Source organism: Folsomia candida, unplaced genomic scaffold (genome assembly GCF_002217175.1).
Source record: "Folsomia candida strain VU population unplaced genomic scaffold, ASM221717v1 Fcan01_Sc007, whole genome shotgun sequence".
Classification (NCBI taxonomy): domain Eukaryota; kingdom Metazoa; phylum Arthropoda; class Collembola; order Entomobryomorpha; family Isotomidae; genus Folsomia; species Folsomia candida.
In genome coordinates, this window is record NW_019091199.1 from 6,799,808 (window position 1) to 6,819,164 (window position 19,357).

The 19,357-nt window shown below is 39.0% G+C and overlaps 3 protein-coding genes across 3 annotated transcripts; all 3 read right to left on the minus strand.

Moving 5' to 3' along the window:
- Positions 1–213: 213 nt before the first annotated feature.
- On the minus strand, positions 214–7,007 carry LOC110852729 (glutamate receptor 1). The gene is made up of 23 exons (XM_022100841.2): positions 6,657–7,007; positions 6,426–6,587; positions 6,192–6,349; positions 6,007–6,130; positions 5,782–5,914; positions 5,516–5,636; positions 5,284–5,448; positions 5,026–5,217; positions 4,921–4,942; positions 4,768–4,856; positions 4,552–4,680; positions 4,345–4,465; positions 4,181–4,278; positions 4,068–4,107; positions 3,962–4,005; positions 3,498–3,886; positions 3,227–3,425; positions 3,037–3,145; positions 2,897–2,951; positions 1,515–1,595; positions 1,319–1,424; positions 1,059–1,232; positions 214–949 (listed from the first exon to the last, which is right to left on the minus strand). Exons 1-23 carry the CDS (start codon positions 6,772–6,774, stop codon positions 755–757), a joined length of 3,024 nt encoding a protein of 1,007 aa, XP_021956533.2. The 5' UTR covers positions 6,775–7,007; the 3' UTR covers positions 214–754.
- Positions 7,008–11,602: 4,595 nt separating this feature from the next.
- On the minus strand, positions 11,603–15,583 carry LOC118436246. The gene is made up of 4 exons (XM_035853893.1): positions 14,894–15,583; positions 12,545–13,988; positions 12,279–12,412; positions 11,603–12,164 (listed from the first exon to the last, which is right to left on the minus strand). Exons 1-4 carry the CDS (start codon positions 15,092–15,094, stop codon positions 12,054–12,056), a joined length of 1,890 nt encoding a protein of 629 aa, XP_035709786.1. The 5' UTR covers positions 15,095–15,583; the 3' UTR covers positions 11,603–12,053.
- Positions 15,584–15,714: 131 nt separating this feature from the next.
- Positions 15,715–19,355, minus strand: LOC110851652 (zinc finger protein 287). The gene is made up of 8 exons (XM_022099506.2): positions 19,087–19,355; positions 18,957–19,018; positions 18,237–18,842; positions 17,376–18,167; positions 17,200–17,310; positions 16,840–17,113; positions 16,421–16,765; positions 15,715–16,341 (listed from the first exon to the last, which is right to left on the minus strand). The coding sequence occupies exons 3-8, from the start codon at positions 18,793–18,795 to the stop codon at positions 15,924–15,926; spliced, it is 2,499 nt and encodes an 832-aa protein (XP_021955198.1). The 5' UTR covers positions 18,796–18,842; positions 18,957–19,018; positions 19,087–19,355; the 3' UTR covers positions 15,715–15,923.
- Between the last annotated feature and the right edge of the window lie 2 nt (positions 19,356–19,357).

A 19,357-nucleotide genomic window follows, 5' to 3' on the forward strand; every position in this document is an offset into this window, starting at 1 on the left:
GTAGCTGTGAAAGTAAGGTTGCATTTCACGCGTAATGGGCACCACCAGGTTTGGTGAAATGGTATGCATTATTATTTCCTCTCAAGCAGAGCAGCAGCAGATTGTGCAAAATGGGGGATAAAATTTGCATGTGAATTTCACACTAGGAGGACAGATGTTGGCTGTTTCGAGTGAGTTGATTACTCGGATTGACATGAAAATGTCGAGACTCGGTTTAATTTAGTATTCCATTTATTATTCCGTCTTAATTGAGACGACATAATTAAGCAACAACTTTCTTAACTCTCTATGCCGTCGTAAATATAACGGTGTAATAAAAGTCATAAATAATTGAGCTGAGAATAAGTACTTACGACAACATCAACAAGTTTTTGAACAAATTTTTTTTTACACTAGTTAGAATAATAAGTAATAAAAATGTACATACATATTTATGAGATATGGATTGTCTACTTGTTAACTATGTGTTTTTTAGATAACACGGAACCTTGTGATGTGAGATTATGTTTAGTATGTATTTTAGTCACAACTTTTTCTTTGGCAAACTTTTTGGCAACATTTTTGATTGATTTCATTTAACTTTCATCACTAAAATTATTATTGTTTCTCGTAATACCTGATAAGCCTTAAAGTGATAAGTTAAATCCAAATTTTGTCTCCTGTATAAAACAAATCCTTACACAACTTGCGTATGTATTACGTACCTCAGCCAAATTGTTACTCTAGACAGGACAGAATATATTCCCTCGTTGATTCACTTATTTGTATTCATGTCTGGCGAAATATCGCAGAAATCATTTGGCATCGGGACCGAATCGATGATGGCGTTTTGATGGGATGAATGACAATGAGAATGTGAGTTTACACGATGGTGTACGAGACTATCGTGCTGGTGCTGCTGCTGGTGATGTTGGAGGACTACCTGTTTTGGCAGGGTGGATGATGCCACCTATTTACAACGGAAGAGTGTATATAGCCTCGTAAAAAATGCCGTTAAAAAAATCCCGGATTAAAATTAATGATCATGATTATCAAGCAGGAAGGGAATAAATCTATACCTTGAGATTACTACTGGCTTCCTGGAGGTTCGACTTCTTGGAGCTGGAGGAACAGAAAAGCTCAAAAAAACAGACCACGATTGCAATAACCATTCCACTAATGAGGATGTAAAAGATTCCGGCCAGATTCCCAAGGGAAAGTTCCTCCTCGTTCGCAGAGTCGAGTTGATCCAACTGGAAGGACAATTAGCGAGCTTTTACCTCTTTTCACTCTGAGATTTCTACGGATTCCCACTTAATTCAAGAAGGAATGTACGCACCTTGGTGGCAATTTGACAATCTATTTTATTCATCCACCATTTCTCCTCGAGTTTACGGAGGACGCCGCTTTCTCGCAGTTTTAGGATTTCCATGTTCATCTTGCTCCTGGAAGGGAAGGAAAGTGAAGTCGTAGTAATATTAATTATTTGCTTCAGCTCGGAACATTTTTTTGAATAATTGAGCTGTTTTCCTTACGTCAATGGCGAACCACCCGGAAGCCCCACGCCGTAATGAATTTCTCCCAAGTCGTACCCGACCTTGATAGTGTTGCAGGGCCTGAAATAAAATATTTATTACATGTTATATTCCGTATTACAAAAAAAGTATTATGAAATTAGCAAAGCTATGTTTTCAAAATTTCCGTAACTTTTCCCATCTTTGGTCCCTTCGAAATTTCCCTTCAAAGTGCACTTTCAAAAATAAACTATCATCGTCAGAGGAGTTGAAGAAAAATCTACTTATAAAACATTTATATTACCGACTTAAAAATTAGTTGATTGGCATTGAGCTCACTCAATCAGACTTTTATCGTACATTTTATTAACGTTGACTTAGGTGACTCATCGCCTGTGACGTCACAGGTCTAAAAATCTGCACGTTTTTTCTCATTTCTCGGTTCTGGGAATGTATTTTTAAATTCCATCGGGTCATTTTGTAGAGCAGGTCAGTACCAATTTATTAAAAATATGCACTGTAGATTTTGACCCGTTTTGAAGGAGGAATACCAAAAAGAGCGAAGGCCTTCAGAAAAATCGATATCAACAGAGTTGGCTTATCTTCTTTAAAAAAAACTCATCGCTATCCCATTAATCAACTTACTGACTACAAAATGACCCGACGGATTTTTTATTTTTCATTTCATTGTTCCAGAAAACGATTTCGAAATCATGGTGTGCAAAGTAACTTTGGTATGTAGGTAAACTTAAGTTCATCATATGGAGTACATTACCCGAATGAGCCGAATTATTTTATTATTTTACACCAGTTTATTTTATTTTGGCGTTTACATTATTCAATTTCGTATGATTTTTACGCCAAAATAAAAATAAGTGGTACGAAATAATAGCTTTCGCCCTGTGTTTTTTGCCGTGAGATTTTTTGAGACGATGAGTCACCTAAGTCAACGTTAACCACTTCGACTTTGACAAATGTTATGTAAACGAGGATGAATTTACGAAAAATTCGAGAAATATGTATGTATTTTGATTTTGGTCAAGATTTCCGAAGCCGATCTTGACATCACTCTTGGCTCTTGAGTGTCCTCTGAACATTTTTCATATGGTCTCCAGAAAGTTTTGACTCAAGTGATAAGAGAGGGAAACTTACGGAAATTTTCGAAACCTAGTTTTCCTAACGGCCTATCTAAACTATATAAAGCAGGCGAGTGTATCGCTGCTGGCTGGCTGGCTGGGTCGGTGGCTTAGTTGAGAAGTTAGCTTCTCCTTTTCTCTCTCCACTCTGCAGAGAGAACAGGAGAGGCTAACTTCACTAATGTTGGGGTAACGGGCTTATCGACGGGCCTGTTTTGCACGTCGATTGACGGGCTTCTACACTAGTTATGCAATATTACGCATTACCTGCGATTGCTGACATACTCAATTTTAGCCGATTCCAAAATAAATACGTATTTTCCTGTAGAATTTGAAAAACGAAATGCTGAGCATGATTTCCCTCTTACATAATATGAATAATAAAGTTATATAGCTATGCAAATTACCTTTCTTCTGCCTCACAGCGTTGATTCCGTCTTCATAACTGGGCATATTTTTCTGATGAGGGCCACTCATATGAGCAAACATGGAGCGATAGACTTCGTTCTCGGAATTCTTAATGAATTTATCATCATAAAATTCAGCATAAAATTCTTTTATACGTATTAAACGAAATTTTATCACTTCTTATCAAACCTTAAAGAAATCGTAGGTCGAGCCCGACTGGAGAGTTCCATACTGAATTCCTGCCCGGTCGACTAAATCCCAGGCTGATTTTATGGGATTGGCAGCCTTATTTCGGAGCCTTATGGCGATGTAATTCCCAGTATAAACGGACACAAGGATCAGGGCAAACATCCACCAAACTGTGCTTGCAAATTTTCCAGCGATGGATCTGTAAATTTTAGCGAATTTTTGATTCAAAATTCCTTTTGAATTATGTAAATCTTGAAAAATATGTGCCCACCTCGAGACAAAAGTTCTATTATTCGTCAAAATTGCGAACGCCATCCACAAAAAGTTCGAAACTGGGAGGCGTTCACTCTTCTGCTTTTTTTGGATGAGATACATCTGCGTGTGGGTGTGATCTTGAGCCTGCTGATGCTGAGCAAATTTGGCGTGTAGTTCGCCATTAATTCGCTGTTGGTTTTGATGGGGGATGAACTGATGGTCTGATTGGGTGTGGTTGTTGTGAGGCTGCTGGAGTGAGGTGAGGCGATAAATGAGGTAGAAAACTGCGCTCACTGCAACGTAAGCACCCAGAACGGACAGCCACACCCACTCTGAGAGCGGATTCATAAAGCTGAACATGCCGGGGAGGTGCTTTTTCGGTTTGTACGCCATGATGGAGATTCCCTAAAGACAGAAAATTAATTGATAAGTTTAGTCTATCAATATGTGCATTTTGATATTTTTTAGTTTGGTTAAAACCTGAGTGAGGAATGGTTTTGTAAATTCAATGACGCGTTCTCGGTCTAGATTAGTAAATTATTAAGCTTATTTCGTTATCTAGAAAAATCATGTCTGAATGTCGTACCTGCGGTGATGGTCAGCGGGGCGATGGATAAATCTGCCTCCTTGATAAGGTAAAATTGGATAAGGGAACGTAACTCGTAATTAATTAAGCAATAATTTTACTATCCAAATTACCTTGCGAATCAATTCGCCCACAATACCATTCCAATTTTCTCCAAAACCGGAGGGCATTTTCGCCCCATACTTTCCATCACGTACGAGTTGGAACTTATCTAATTTTTTGAAGAATTGTGAAATTTGTTGTCTTTCATGTTGTTAAATATTTTTTTAATTCTTACATGTCACTCCTAAATTTTTGAACACAATGTCAGCAAAATCTTTAAGGAATCCTTCATAAATATCATTTCCAGACAAGGACTTTCTCTGGGATGGACTCTTCAATTTTAGGAATGGTTCATCCTACAAATTTTATTGTCCATAAGTAATTGAAATTCAATTATTGAATTCAAATATTTACTGTTAATTTTAGGAGGTATGAAAATTACCAAAATTGTTGAAACGATGTAAACATCTTTCTCTCCAGAATTTCTGACTTCTTTGTCGTTATTATATTGGTTGTGACTTTGTGGGGTTTCTTCCACCTTGAACCCAGAGTAATCCGTCCATTGAGCAATCTAAATGCATAAACCAGGAATTAATTCACTCATCCAAAACAATGATAGGTACTAATTTTTACAGACATTTTACATGTATGCAAGTACCTTGACTTTCGTGGCATTGTCCCTCAACTCCATCACATCTACGGAGAAATACTTTCGTGTCCCGTTATTTTCGTGAAATTGAAGATTGCCTAATAAATTTTAAAATTTTGATTAAGTTCAGTTTGGATTTATTCAAAAATTTGAATAGATTACCTGTGAGCCCTTCCGTTTGCACCTGGATAAAATTTGCATATTCTTTTTTACAAAACTATGTAGATAAACATTTAAATTATTTAACTGTAAGACTTAATTACTAACCCGTCGCAAATGCTGGTTCACATTTTGTCCATATTCAAATGGCCGAATATCGTCCAAAAAATCAGAACCAGACTCGCACGCGGAACCAGTTTCTGCACCGTATCGATTAAAAGCGTACGGATTGTCGGTCAGAATGTCGGTAAAGGATTCTTTTATGATCAGCATGGCGTCAAACATAAACGCAGCGTTGGCCTACAATAATTAATTAATTGTTGATTAATAGCCTACTAACTTGCATGTTTTATATTGAAAATGTACCGAAATGCTATCCTTCCCTGCCCCAGGGAACTGCGTGGTGTCTAAAACGGCCCACTTCTGGAGAAAGTCTTGCACGTACTTCCGCCCAGTGTCGACCATCCTGAATCCCGTGATATTTATGGCGTTGAACTCTAAAATGTTACTTTCCCACGTGTCGTCAAATGCCTAATGTCGTAATTTTAGCGTGAGAGTAAAAATGAAGTCAATTTACTTAAATTATCGAATATTTTACCAAGTCTGCCAGCAAATAATGATACGTCCTCCGGCCTAGTTGCACGTCTCGGACGTGGCTTAGAATGATCTCCTTGGCCAGTGGGGTGGGTGTGTCGAGGAGGACGTATTTTTGGGTAAATCTGAAAATTGTAATCTATTTTGTAAAAAAATGAATAATTTTAACGTCAATTTTGGAACAAATGAATGATTAAATTTGTTTGTCAAACTGCTTTCTATCCAGATTCAAAGTGCTTCAAATGCAAGAAATGAATATTTTAACAATACCTCTCGGCTGCTTCCACCTCCCTCAAAACAGAGATTGCATCTTTTGCCGATGAAATCTTCTTAACTACTTTCACTTTCAGCATATAATCTGGTTCGGAGGTGCGATAAAAGAGAGTTTGAAGGCGGAGAAGTCCTAAAAAATGGAGCAAAATTTACAGTTCTCAGGAAATTGTGGTCCCCTGCATTTTTTAAAATGTAAGAAAATATATATATTAAAATTATTACCTTCATTCGTAGAATAAAGGTAAATAACTTCTTTCCATCCATAGTGGTGAATCGTGTCGAGTATCGCAGGATTAAAATCGGGCCGAAGTCTTGTCGCGTAGTCTGATCCGTCATCATTCTGTGCCTGATAAATAATTCATTTATTAACTAATTAGCCATTAACATTAATAATTATAAATATTTACCTTTCCCCGACCTCCCCCCGCTTCCCTGGGCGAGTACCATGAATTTGGCGTAATTAAGGGCATGTGAAATGTATTAGCGAAAGCACGATACGTATGAAACGATTCTGCATTCATGGATCCCACCATGGCGTAAATATTTCGCGAAAATTGGTTGCAAACTTTTATCAAATTAAAAAAAGAATAAGATGAGTTAGTTAACAACCCTTTAATTAATTATGCTTAAACATTAATTACTCAATTTGGACAGCTTAAACGCATCCGCCGTGTTTATGCTGTCAACGAACGCCGTCAATCTATAGTTATCTCTCGGATTCGTGGTAATGTTGAGGTTCATGGTGAGCAGGGCGTGTTTAAATGCCGTCTGGATTTCCGGACTGCCTTGACCGAACACGATCCCTGCCAAGTTTAAGAACAATAATTGACTTTAAAAATCCATAATTGAACAGAATTAAGAAAGTTTGTTACCCAGTGGAAGCGGAATGTTTCCAGCTTTCACTGAATGGGAACCACCATCAAATGAAAAGTAACACAATGCAACAATTATGATAAACTTTCTCCCCCCAAAATTTCTTTGGCACGGCATATTTGGCACAAAAGTTAACCCTTTTGCTTATAAAATTTTAAATACTTTTCATTTTTTATTCGTTTTACTGAACTTTATTGGAGAATATTTGAGCAACAAAAATTATATAACAGGAAAAGCCTGTCCCTTCATGGAGAAAGGAAAACGAGTGTCTACTTCGTGTGTTGTTCTTGTTATTATTGTGGTAGCGGTGGTGGTGGTGACAGTAGAACACGGCAACATTTATGCTTTCTCCTTCATCGAAAACTTGATCATCCCAAAAACACGGAATCATCCAGAGGACCATCACATCATCTGCCCAAATTCGGGACGAAAATCTCTTCGGCTCCGAGTATCGATCTGGCCTGGCAGACTAGAGATGTAAATGAAGGAAAGGAGGCAAGTAAGTAAACTCGCCGTCGACTATTCTTCCCAATTTTCAGGGAAGGAGGAGGAGGTACAAAGTCGCTTTTTGATTCGATAACATCATCATGATAGGACAACGAACAAGTGCGATGTTGCGTGCAAAGGAAGGGAAAGTTTGTTTGTCGGGGAGGAAAATGTCATCTCTTTCTCAGAGATACGGACTTACTTCAGATCAGCGTGCGTAATGGAGTGGAAAGTATGGAATGAAATCGAAATAAGATTTCCTTACATGAAACGCAATTTAGTTGGTGAAAAGAAAAGAAAGGATTTTTCTTTTCATTTGGTATTTTATTTTACACGCTTTTATCTATATCATTTATTTGCTACTCTATTTTCGGGGAGTTGTCCTTTGTCGAATCAGTCACGGTACTGTTGGCCGTGGGGGATTCGATGGTTTCTTCTTCTTCGTGATGATGATTTTCGCCGCTTTCATCTTCATCATCAGGGCCTTGTAAAGCTGATATTTTTGCAGACTCTTCTTCAATCTGGGGGGCTGGATTACTTTCAATGGATGATTGAAGGGCTGAACTGTTTGGTTGCGTGGTGGAGTCGGTGGCTGCCTCTTCTTCGTGGTGTGAATGACTTTCACCCAGTATGGAATCGTGAGTGTGACCTTCTTCTTCGTGGTCGTGGTCATGTGGTGAGTGGTCATGTTCTTCATGGTCATGCAGGTGGTCATGGTCATGTAGATGGTCATGCTCGTCATGATGGTCATGCAAATGGTCATGCACCACCGTCGTATTTCCACCCCCCGAATCCGGCGAATCCGACATGGTATCTCTCTTCACCCCTTCATGATGTTCATGATGATGATGATGAACATGATGAATGTGCTCATCATCATCCCAACTTTCAATACTACCAAGCCGTTCGAGATCATCGCCATCATCCCGACTTCCTATCCGTTCCTTGTCCTCATCACTTCCGGTTATTTCTTCCGCTTCGTCATCACCCAATTGACCACCTTCTTCCTCCTCCTCCTCATCAGCTTTCGGCTTAACTATCGTCTTCCTACTCTCCGTCGTGAAACTGTCCATGGGTAGAACTTTGATGGAATTCCGCTTCACCGTGATGAACATTTCCGCCCCCACCATGGCCGAGGAGGAGACTCGTTTCCTTCTGAATTTCATGTACCCAGGCAGATCTTCGTCCGGGATGAAGTCCGTCTCCAACTGGCTGACGTCCAGTTCTGTCCGGTCCCAGTCCTCATCGCCAGGCGGGGGAGGAACCAAGTGGTCCGGGGATAAGGTAGATGAGGACTGAGGTTGTCCTCCGAGCCCATGTTTTCCATGCTTCTTGTGGGTTTCTTGCCTGTTTTCTTTGTAAGAATCGGACGAGAGTTCGGACGAATCGGCGAGTTCTTCGTAATCCGCAGGTTCTGCTCGGTGGGACGTGGGGGGCATCATTTTCCGCACGTAGGGACCATACACCTTCGCGATCGTGCTGGGTTTGTAGGTCGGGCGTTGATTGGAGGTGAGCGCGCCACGGGAGCATTTCCAGTTGAGGAGGACGCAGTAGTCGGAGGTGCGATTGTGTCGGCAGAGGTTGGCGAATCGACCCCATAATTTGTGTCCGGCTGCGACGCCTAGCATCGACCAGGCCGCGAGACCGTGAGAGTGGGTGTGCTCCATGGTTTTGAAGTCTTCGTAGGAAATTGTGTAGCATTCTTCGGCCTCCCACATGTGACCTAGATAATTATTTTGTAAGATTTTTTAAAATTGGTGTGTGAATTAGCGTGTCGAATAGTTTTACCCTCTTGGAGGAATAAATGTCCAATTTCGTACATCGCGTCAGCCTCCAAGTCCTTAACTTGAAATTCTGCGGCGAGATCTAACTGTTTTGCGAAACATTCTAAAGCTTCGCTAGATTTGTGGGATCTACATGAAATGCAAATTGCTGATGAAAATTGTCATTAATTTTCTCCCTTGGAAAAAATAATTGTGGGAATTTATGTAGATACCCGATAAGACACAGGCCAATGTTGTGATATGCGATCGCCTCGGTTAAATAGTCACCAGTCACGATTGCGTTGTGCTTCAATTTATCAAAATAGGTGAAAGCATCATCGTAAGCTCCACTAGTGAAAGTAAATTAGCATAACGTTAATTTAAAGAATTCTAACTATCTGAAAAAATACGTATGCACCTGTGTCTCAAAACTAGACCAAATCTGACCAGGGCACTACTCATTGCAGTAGGTTGACGTACTAATGCATAATTAAATATAGTTATTATAGGAGTTTAATCAAGAATCAAGATTCAAGGGTTAAGCTGTTTGCTAAGTTTTAGACCTTCTAGTGCCAATTTTAGGGCATGATCTGCAAATTCATGCGCCACTTTGACATCCTCGTCTACGGTTAAAAAAATATCAAATTATAAAATTCAAAAATCAGGTAAGCTTAATTACTTAAATTACCAGTCGGAGCTCGATGCGAGTGCATAATCTGATTCGCTAAACTGATCAATAATTCATGCTCCAAAAGAGTAGAAATCATATAAATCGTCATCGAACATCCGTCCACAACGTCATAGATTTCATTCTCTGTTCAATATTTGGAATTACCAAGTTTAATTTTTAAATTTAATTTTCAGTCTGTCACTCACCATCAAATCTCAATCCGTGAATTGCAATCGGTTTTTTCAACTTGATCGTTAGCACTTTCGGCTGAAAACAGTTTAAACAAAATTATGTGGAATTGTATCCATTAAACTAAACTAATTTACGTCGAAGCAAATCATTTTCATGCAACCTTATCAGCTGTCATAAATAAAGTCTGGACCCACAATATCAAGTCAGGCCATTTATTGTCATACTAATTGTCCACTCCATTCCTCAGTTTAAAAAAAACTTGCCCCAATTACTGATATGTACTTACTTTAAATTGCCAACGTTGATCTTTGCTGAGTTGGCGACACATGGCAAGATGATCGATCGCTACGGCTAGGGAGGTTTCTAAACAATTAATCAACTAATTAACCAACTATTTGGACAAGATTTCCACAGTTGTTGGTTGGAAGCTTAGAATTTCTTACCCAACGTCTCATCCGTCTCTCTGGCTAAGAACGCTAATAAGCAGTGTAATTCAGCCTGCGTCTTTTTCAGGCGCAACTCTTGCCTGTCATTTTCGACGCTTTGCTCCTCCTCCTCAAGATCGTCTCGTCGCCGTCGACACGCAGATATGCTGGAGAGGAAGAAATGCTTCGCTAGCCAAATATCCCCCGCGTGCATGGCAGTTTCGCCCAGATTTTTCTTAAAGTTGAGTGCCACCTCGTATTCTCCTATTACATAATTAGTCATTAACTTACGGTGTCAAGAATTAAAAGCATTTGTGCATTGCACACCTTGGGCCATGTAATTATGAAAAATTTTCAAATTCTCGGCCAATTTTGCCAACTTGCGGGGTTGATCGCGGAGGGAGGGTTTTCCAACCATGCGACCCCTTTCACGTTCACGGTCCTCTTTTCTAAACAAGGTATGAATTTCTTGCGCTGCATAAGTGTCGCCAGCGTTTATCATGTCGTGGAGGATGAGCATGTGGAAGGGTTGTTCCGCTCTGGTTTTTCATGAATAAATGTAAATTACATGGACAGTTCTTTCAGAAATGCGTATGGCTTTCATCACCACCTGGAAATTTCCTCCGGACTCATTAAAGGATACTGTTCGTCTAAAAGGCCACGCCACGAGTTGAAGTCCTTCTCCGCAATGGGAGCAATTCGTCGCCCAGTGGGAGCGTGTGGAATTGTGGATTCCTTCATCTTGTGTGGGGAAGTTGGGGGCAGGTTACGTCCAGATTTATTTTTTTCTCGTCCACCGACGCCCTTGTAACGACTCATGATTGTGATTAAAATGTGGACCACAATGAAATTAGGAAAATTTTGGATAACGATGAAATAAAGCATGATTATTTGTCAGTTTATCGCTCGATAAGGGAGACTAATGTAACCTGGATACTTAAAGTCAAAGCAGTCGTGAGCATGACGCATTTGTGGGTGGCTTTCTAATAAATAGATGTGTCATCCGATGGGCGCCCGTGCATACAATGGGAACAATGTACCACTTAAAAATAGGAAATTTAGCACGTTAACGTAGAATTCGGTGACTCATCGTCAAAGCCGTCAAAATCAGCCCATTTCTCGCCTGTGGGAATTTTTTTAAATTCTGGACGATAATATATATACACGTATGAAAAAAGGGAATTTGCAGATGCAGGTGTAAGGGTGTTTATATAATTAGATCAGATTTGTATTTGTATATGTACAATGTACTTTATATTTTCGTAATTTTATGCCTTTGAGTAGTTGATGTATGCCATTTACAAATTTCTTTGTTGAAGTATTTAATTATGCGTATGCAATCCGACTCGATATGTGAATGTAAAAGTTGTTTAATATTTTGAAAACTTACAAGTTTATTCGTAGGGGATTGTCACTAAATATTTACAAAGATGTCAATACAGATATATAAAATATGTACAAAATTACTAACCTATGAAAATAATGTGTTTAATAATTAAATTATAGCGTAAGTAAAAAATAAAATAATTACGAAGAGATTAATTCGATTTTCTCGAAATGTATACAAAAGATGTCAAAACAGATACTATCTGTTTGGACATCTTTGGAGTTTTGGCAGGCAGGCATTTGGATATCTGACAGATATCCAAATTATGTACAAAATTCCTAACCCATGAAGCTAACATGTTTAATAATTCAATTATAGCGTAAAAATAAAATAAAAACAAATACGAAAAGATTAATACGTAACGAATAAACTTCCAAAACTATTTATCACAAATAAGAAACTCCTCGATTATCAAAATCTACTCAAATTCTCCATCCAAAATTATATCAACAAAAATCTCGATAACTAACTAATTAATATTCGAAATGACTAAAATCTGAATATGGCATCACACTCTCGCTAATTTTCCACTGGGACAATTTGTCATCTAAGAGTTGGCGACACATCTCCGTCTCTTCGAGGTCCTGAAATCAGTCAGAGAAAAATACATAAAAATTTAGATTTATTTTTACTTATTACAAGTTTCTTAGCTGACAAGAAATGATCACAAAAATCAAAATAAATACTCAAATGCTTACCCCAATGGAAAATCCGGTCAGGTTAAGGATGCTCAACGACCTGGTGCATAATATTCCTTTGACAAAGTAAAGTGGCAAGTTGAATCTGGACATTGGGGGCATATCGTCCAGGATAAAGTCGACCCGTTGCAGTTCTGTAATTCACAAAAATAAATAAAGTTTCCATTAAAAATTATTCCCAGTTTTTTCATTTAGATTTTCAATTCAATTCAACAGTTTTTATACGGATGTATGTATGCATTTGTAAATGATAGAAATTAACTTACCAGAAAATTTGGGCAAATAATTCACCAATGCTGCATGAAATGCAGCCGCAACCCAGCCACATCGGAGTTCAGCACACTGTTGAAACTTGATCTTGAGCTTCTTGATCTTCGATTTGGCCAAAATGTTTAAAACTTGACCCACGTACACGTTTTGATACGCGAAACTGACCGTGAGCTCCAACTCTTGCACGTTTGGAAACATTTTGAGCAGTTTTTCCATCGAGCTCAGATTTTCATACGAGGGGACAAATACGACATCAAGAACCACCTTCTTCACATGGACGTTGGCGTAACTCGGATTTTTCGGCGTGACCTTCCCCCTCTTGTAAATGCTCGGACTGAACATCGTCCCATACACGGTAAGCTGTGGGCAGAGCATCATATCTGCCAAGGAGGGTTGAAAATCACGAATCACCACCTCCTCCAAATTTGGCAACCTTTGCAGAAAATCTTCACTCCCAAGTCGCAAGCCTTCATAATTCTGATGGTGGAAGACCTTGAGTTTGGGCATGAGGGGGAAATCCATCATAAATCCCTCCTCGTACCTCGCCATTCTTCCCTGCAGCCCAAATTTCCGCCATTTGTCGCCAAACATGACAAATTTTTGCAAAGTTGGGCTCAACTTTTGCAAAAATTGGATAAATTCGGTCTGCACTTGAGCCGTGATGAGGGTATTGATCTTGAGCGAGGTGAGTCTCGAAAAGGTCATGGAATTCAAAATGTTCATCGCTACTTTATCGAGGGGGCCACCGCTGAGGGAGAAGCTGGTCAGTTGGCCCGAAATCTTTGAGTCTCTCAGCGTCATGAGGAAGTACATGAAGGTTTCACCTCCACAAAGGCAGTCGGTGTCGAGGATGGTCGCGTTGGGAGCGATGGCGAGGAGGGATTTCAAAGCTGCCATGCAGTTCAAGGCACGTCTCGGTCGGATGAGGGAGTTCCCTTCGAAGGAAATGGTCAAGTGACGGATGGAAGGAGAGGTGAAGGAGAGGCTGGATTCGATTTCAGGGTCGAGGTAGTCGAGATTTTGGAGGTGGGATAAGGTCAAATGGGTCAAGGAGGGACAGTCGCGACCCACAAGGTGCGACACGACGGAGAAAAAGTGGTTCGTGCCGAGGGAATTGGCCGGGTCTTGATTGGCGTAGGCTTGCAGGGTGAGGGAGGTGAGGGAATGACCGAAGGTGGAGAAGAAACTGGACGCTCTTTCGGACAGGAAGGGGGTCGAGGTGTGGTGGAGGTTGTAGGTCAGACTGGCCATGGGCAGGGTGTCGGTGGGGGTAAGCGTTGAGAGGAAGGCGTCACTTCGTTCGTCGTAGAGGGGGCCTTCGAGGTGGATCTTGGAGCGAGATCGGAGCAGTGGGGTGGCCATGACGGACCAGAGGGAGGATACTTGGCTGCAGGTCTTCAGGGAGGCGTGGTCCAGGTAGGGGAAAATGACGTCGAGGACCTGGGAAGATATAAATTGGGGGATATTAGTTACTTCATAATTACATTATTATTACCTAATTATTCATGAAACTCGCAATATATTGTGACAAACATGACCGAATGACGAACATGACAAAATATTCGTACTCACAAAATACATGTGAATACGAATATTTTGTAAAAATATTGATAAAGTGATTGCATTAAAGTAAAATTAAATATTTGAGAAAACTTAATTGTTATAAATAATAATTTAATTGTGTATATAAGTAGTTGTCTCAATATGCCTCTTATTGACATTTTAAAGTGATAAGATTTTGTATCAAGCCACAATTGGATGTCTCAAACTGCCTCACATTTACCCTTTACCCATTTGTGTGACTTTATTTTAACTCACAACATGTAACTCAACTATTAATAAATGATCAACGGCTTCTTACATTTACAGCAAACAAAACAGTACAGATTGAATAATTCCATCTAAATCTCATACTTATTTTTGGGCAACCAATTCTATTCAATTATCAAATTTTGTAACCCAACATAAACAAGCATGAAATATATAACAACTGTAATCTAATATTGTGCAAGTTGATAGCCCAGCGAAACAATTAGCCGTCGTCTATATGGTATACTCAGGATTAATGAATCACTTTGTTAAATATAGACACAACATGTACACACGACCAACCTTTCTAATTTGATAATTTAAAAATATATGTATGTACTGCCAAATGTCGCATATAAATCTGACTCATTTTCAGCAATTATTATTATTATGAATGCAATATAATTAATGGTTGAAAACTGCAGGGAATATGAGACGGCGTAAATAAGCTCATCATGAAATATTTTTTGTGCGATAAAATCTCAACTGTGCATGCATACTAAATTAATTACTGAAACCCAGATTAAATTACTCACATTCGCAATCAGGAGTGGATTAGTTTGTCGCCAGCTTGTCGTCTCCTCCTTGGCGACGACGAGGGGTTGTTGGCCTTGTGGCGAAATTTTCTCCATCCTTTCGGACGGGGACTCACGGTAGTACTCGTTGAAACTGGTTGCCTGGTTGGTCTTCTTGGCGTGGATGCTGCGTCTCGGGACAATATCGTAACCGATCTCCATAATGGACACTTAAAAGTTCTCTTCTTATCAAGCACTAGGATTCAATTGTTCTTTTACTTCTTCAGTTACTTCTCACTTTAATGGGGGACAGATTTATTGGCAGGTTTTATGTTGTGGTTGGAATGTGGATTGATTTTTTTTAGCTAAAGTGCTATAAAATATGGTTACTGAAGGAGGACAAAATTGTGAATGAAGACTGATTGTCGAATGCTGGACTATTTATTTACTGGAGGCAGTCAAGGATTAGTTAAATGTGGTGGTAAGCAGCAAGTAAGCAGGCAAATGCATAGCAGGCCATGCAAAGTGAAGGGTCACTTGGTCGGTGAATCGGGTAGGGCGATACCTGAGGAAGGGTTAGTTTTCCTCGTTGCAGGTACCGAAATAAGTTTCTTGGTAAATTGGGTGGGATTAATATTTCCAGACCTTCCAGGGCAAACTATTCTGAAGAATATTGGAAGAAAAATATTCCAATGTTTTCATAAGGCGTAAGTAACTCAATATTTTTGACCGGTCGTTGATACCAGACCACGCATTTTTGGAAGTTTTCGCCTTTCTAATTCCTGTAGGATATTGTTCACAAATAATATTATGAATAAGTAGGGGATACATATCTATGAATGTAAAATGTTAACGGATTTATTCTTGGAATTCGAATTGTGGCAAATATGATAAAACTCAACAGCAATTTGGCAACTTGTCTATAATGGATTTAAATACAACCAAAAGTTTCGACATTATGATATGATATGAATAATTATTTCTGCGTATCTATTTAAAAAAAACTACTAAATACATGCAACTGTTTCAATATAAAATTGGCTAAATTCTACTAGATTTGATTGACTATAATAAACTCTGCATATGACCCGTCCCCCTCTAGCCCAGCCTCCCCCACAACTTGGAACTGAATCGGAATATTTGTAAAATTAGGAGACTCGTGAATTCCAAAGACTTGAGATTGGTGATAAACGGTCTGGTCGGGGTTATCTTGTGAAGAAAGAGATTCAACTATGACGAGCTCCTTATTGTTGTCAGTTTCATCTTCTTTCTTGACAGCAGGCTTCTCAGGTTTCTCGGTTATTTTACGGTGAGTAGATTTGATATGAGAGTTTAGATTGGTCATCTGAGAAAATCCTTTGTCGCAAAATTTGCAAATATGAGGCTTTACTTGCGAGTGGATGATTTCATGACGGCGTAATTTACTCGAGTTGGTAAATGTTTTATCGCAAGTTCCGCAGGAATATGGTCTAAAATGGAGATGCATAAAATTAGTGCATTCTTTTCATAATTTAGTTAGATAATTAATCAATTAATTGCGTAACTTACCTTTCGCCTGTATGGGATCTCTTATGAATCGTGAGCTGGGATGCTCTCGTGAACGTTTTTTTACAGACGTCGCAAGCATGGGGTCGTTCGCCCGAATGGGTGAGCATGTGGAGGCGCAAATGACTCTTGTGATCGGCCCCATGATTACAAACTTCGCAATGAAATCGATACTCGTTGTAATGTTGGGTCCTCTCGTGGATTCGAAGATTGATTGGAGTGGCAAACGTCTTGTCGCATTGGGGGCATTTATAGGGCTCAAGGTCCAACTCTTTATGTTTGGTTTGGTGGTATTTCAAGTAGGATTGTTGAGAAAAGGATTTACTGCATATTTCGCAGAGATAAGATCTACAAAATGAAAATAGTTTGCCAATTAAGATGAGAAATTAAACCTCTATGGTTTAAAACATTAATTAAGTAACCTCTCGCCAGTATGGAATCTCTTATGAGCGTTGAGCCGATATTCGCGAAAAAATCCTCTTGGACACATACTACATTTCAACGGAGTAACTTCGGGGTGATTTGTCTCAATGTGACTCTCTTTTTTGGGAAGACTGACAAATCCCATTTGGCAAACATCACAAGTAAATGGCTTCTCATGCGTATGGTTCAACCGAATGTGGATACTCAGGTCGTTCCGACTTTTGCATTGTTGCAGACAATTTTCAAAAGTGCATGAATATATTCGTTTAGGATCTGCAGATAAATTCATAATACAATCTCATGACTAATAATTTAACTAATAATTTATCATAATATTTATTTTTTATGACTTTCCACACCTTTCAACCAGTCAGGAATATTTTCGCCATGTTGCTTCACATGAATCTTCAAATAGCGCATGGATGGAAAACCTCTTCGACAAATCGGGCAATCGAACGGATCGGATATTCCTGCATCAAAAATTCAAAATTATTACAGAAATTATTACTGGAATCGATGATCCTGAATTTCGCACCTTGGTGAACTTTCTTCACATGCATGTGCATCTTATCGACGAATCGAAACATTTTATTGCATCTATTTTCGGGGCATATAATTCTAACTCCAGGTAAATTGTCAGATTGTGGGATCACGCTGCCCGGTGTGATTTTATTGTCATCAGTTTCATCTTTGACATAGCATCCCAATACTTCCTCTCCACTGGGGAGTACGACTTTGATTGAAATCGTGTTAACTTGAGGATTGTCATTCTTTCTCCTTCTTCTCCTCTTAACCGGTGGCGGTGCGAGATCTTTTTTAGTTTTTGTCACTACTATTTTACGTTTTTTGGATTTTCTTTTTGAGGGAGGAATTGATTTCTTGCGTCGCTTTCTAGTGGTTATTGGTGCTTCGTCAATTTCGTAATCAGCATCCTCTTCGTCGTCGTCATCATCATCGTCGTTGTACGTCGCTTCGTCGTCGCCATGTTCTTCTATTCCATCCTCATTTTTTCCACTCTCCGGAAACCAGTCTGGATCTGGTACCATATAATTTTCATCATCACTTTCGTTATCAGATTGCTGTAATTTAATTATTTCTTCATCGTTTTCCTTTCTCTCAACAAGTGTGGAACACAGCATCATGAGTCGTTTGGGAGGTTTGATGACGCGTCCGGTTTTTGACGTCTTCACTTCATTTGCCTCGGAAAGGTTTTCAGTTAAGACAAATGGGTTATCTGGCAAAATATACGATTCGTCTTTGGAAGGAATTCCACTCTTTTTACTGGGAGGTCGGCCTGTCTTCTTTTTCGCTGTGTGATTTCTGATACCTAAGTTAAATTTCATTAGTTAGCGTTACCCTAAAGAGAGCAAACAAGTAATAGTTATGACTTTATTACTTGATAAGACATCATTCCTAATCATCTCCACGTTTAACATTGTATTATTCTTAAATGCCATTCCGTCTTCAGCTTCAGGGTCTTCGGCACTAGTCATCAATTTGCTAAGCAATTGTTCCCTTAATTCACTCATTGATTTCTCTAGCTCTTCCAACCGGGCCAAAAATTCATTAACTTTGTCCACAATTTCGCAACAAATTGGACAAATTGGTGGTTTAAAAGCGAGCATATCTTGTTCATCTTGCTTTTTCAGCTTTACATTTAACACTTTGTACATTTGCTTCCCAGTCGTATAATTGACGAGAGATTTTATGTTATCCTCATCAATAAAGCTGTAGCAGACGAGGCATCGCAATATTTCTGGGGGTGGAATTTCTTCTTCATTTTCTTCTTTAATAATCTCCGGCTCAACAGAAAAGGCGATGGGTAGTTCGTCGCTCAATTCTTTGTCTTTTTTGGTAGAACTTCTAGTCCTATCTTTTTTATTGCTGCCCTTTTGCTTTGAAGGGCTATTACCCACTTCTCGCGAAGCAGATGGTTGAGTTTCTAGTGGTTCCATTCTTGGCGAAAAGGTTCAGGGATTAGCTCCACTTCTTGCAGACTTTGCTATTCACAACAAAAACAATCCTTTTGTAAATGCAGGCATTGTTTAGGTTAAGATAATAATTCTCTCATACAGTTTGTAACAATCAAGCATATTAAATTAACATGTCTGCTTACCAATTACCAAAACTGAACATGAAATGAGTCAAATGAAACAACCCCGATATATTTTTGGAATGCTGAAAATTTACGAAATGTTGAAAGTTAAAATATGTATAAAATTAGAAATTAAACTAAACAAACTCACCACCAGCAGTATTAAAATTTTTAATCTAAAAAACCCCAAATAAAAATTTGTTCAAAAAGTCTCCACTATAAATTACTTATATTCAAAACGATCACCAGAAACAGACTTCCATGCTATCAAATATTAGATAAATTCTTAATTCTAAACGTTTTTAATTTGATTATCGATTATTTGTTTATGTTTGTTTCAAGAATTAAAATAAAAATAAAAATTAGGATAAAATTCATCATCACATGCAAATTTTTTGTAAAGTAAAGGAAAGTGAGATTGT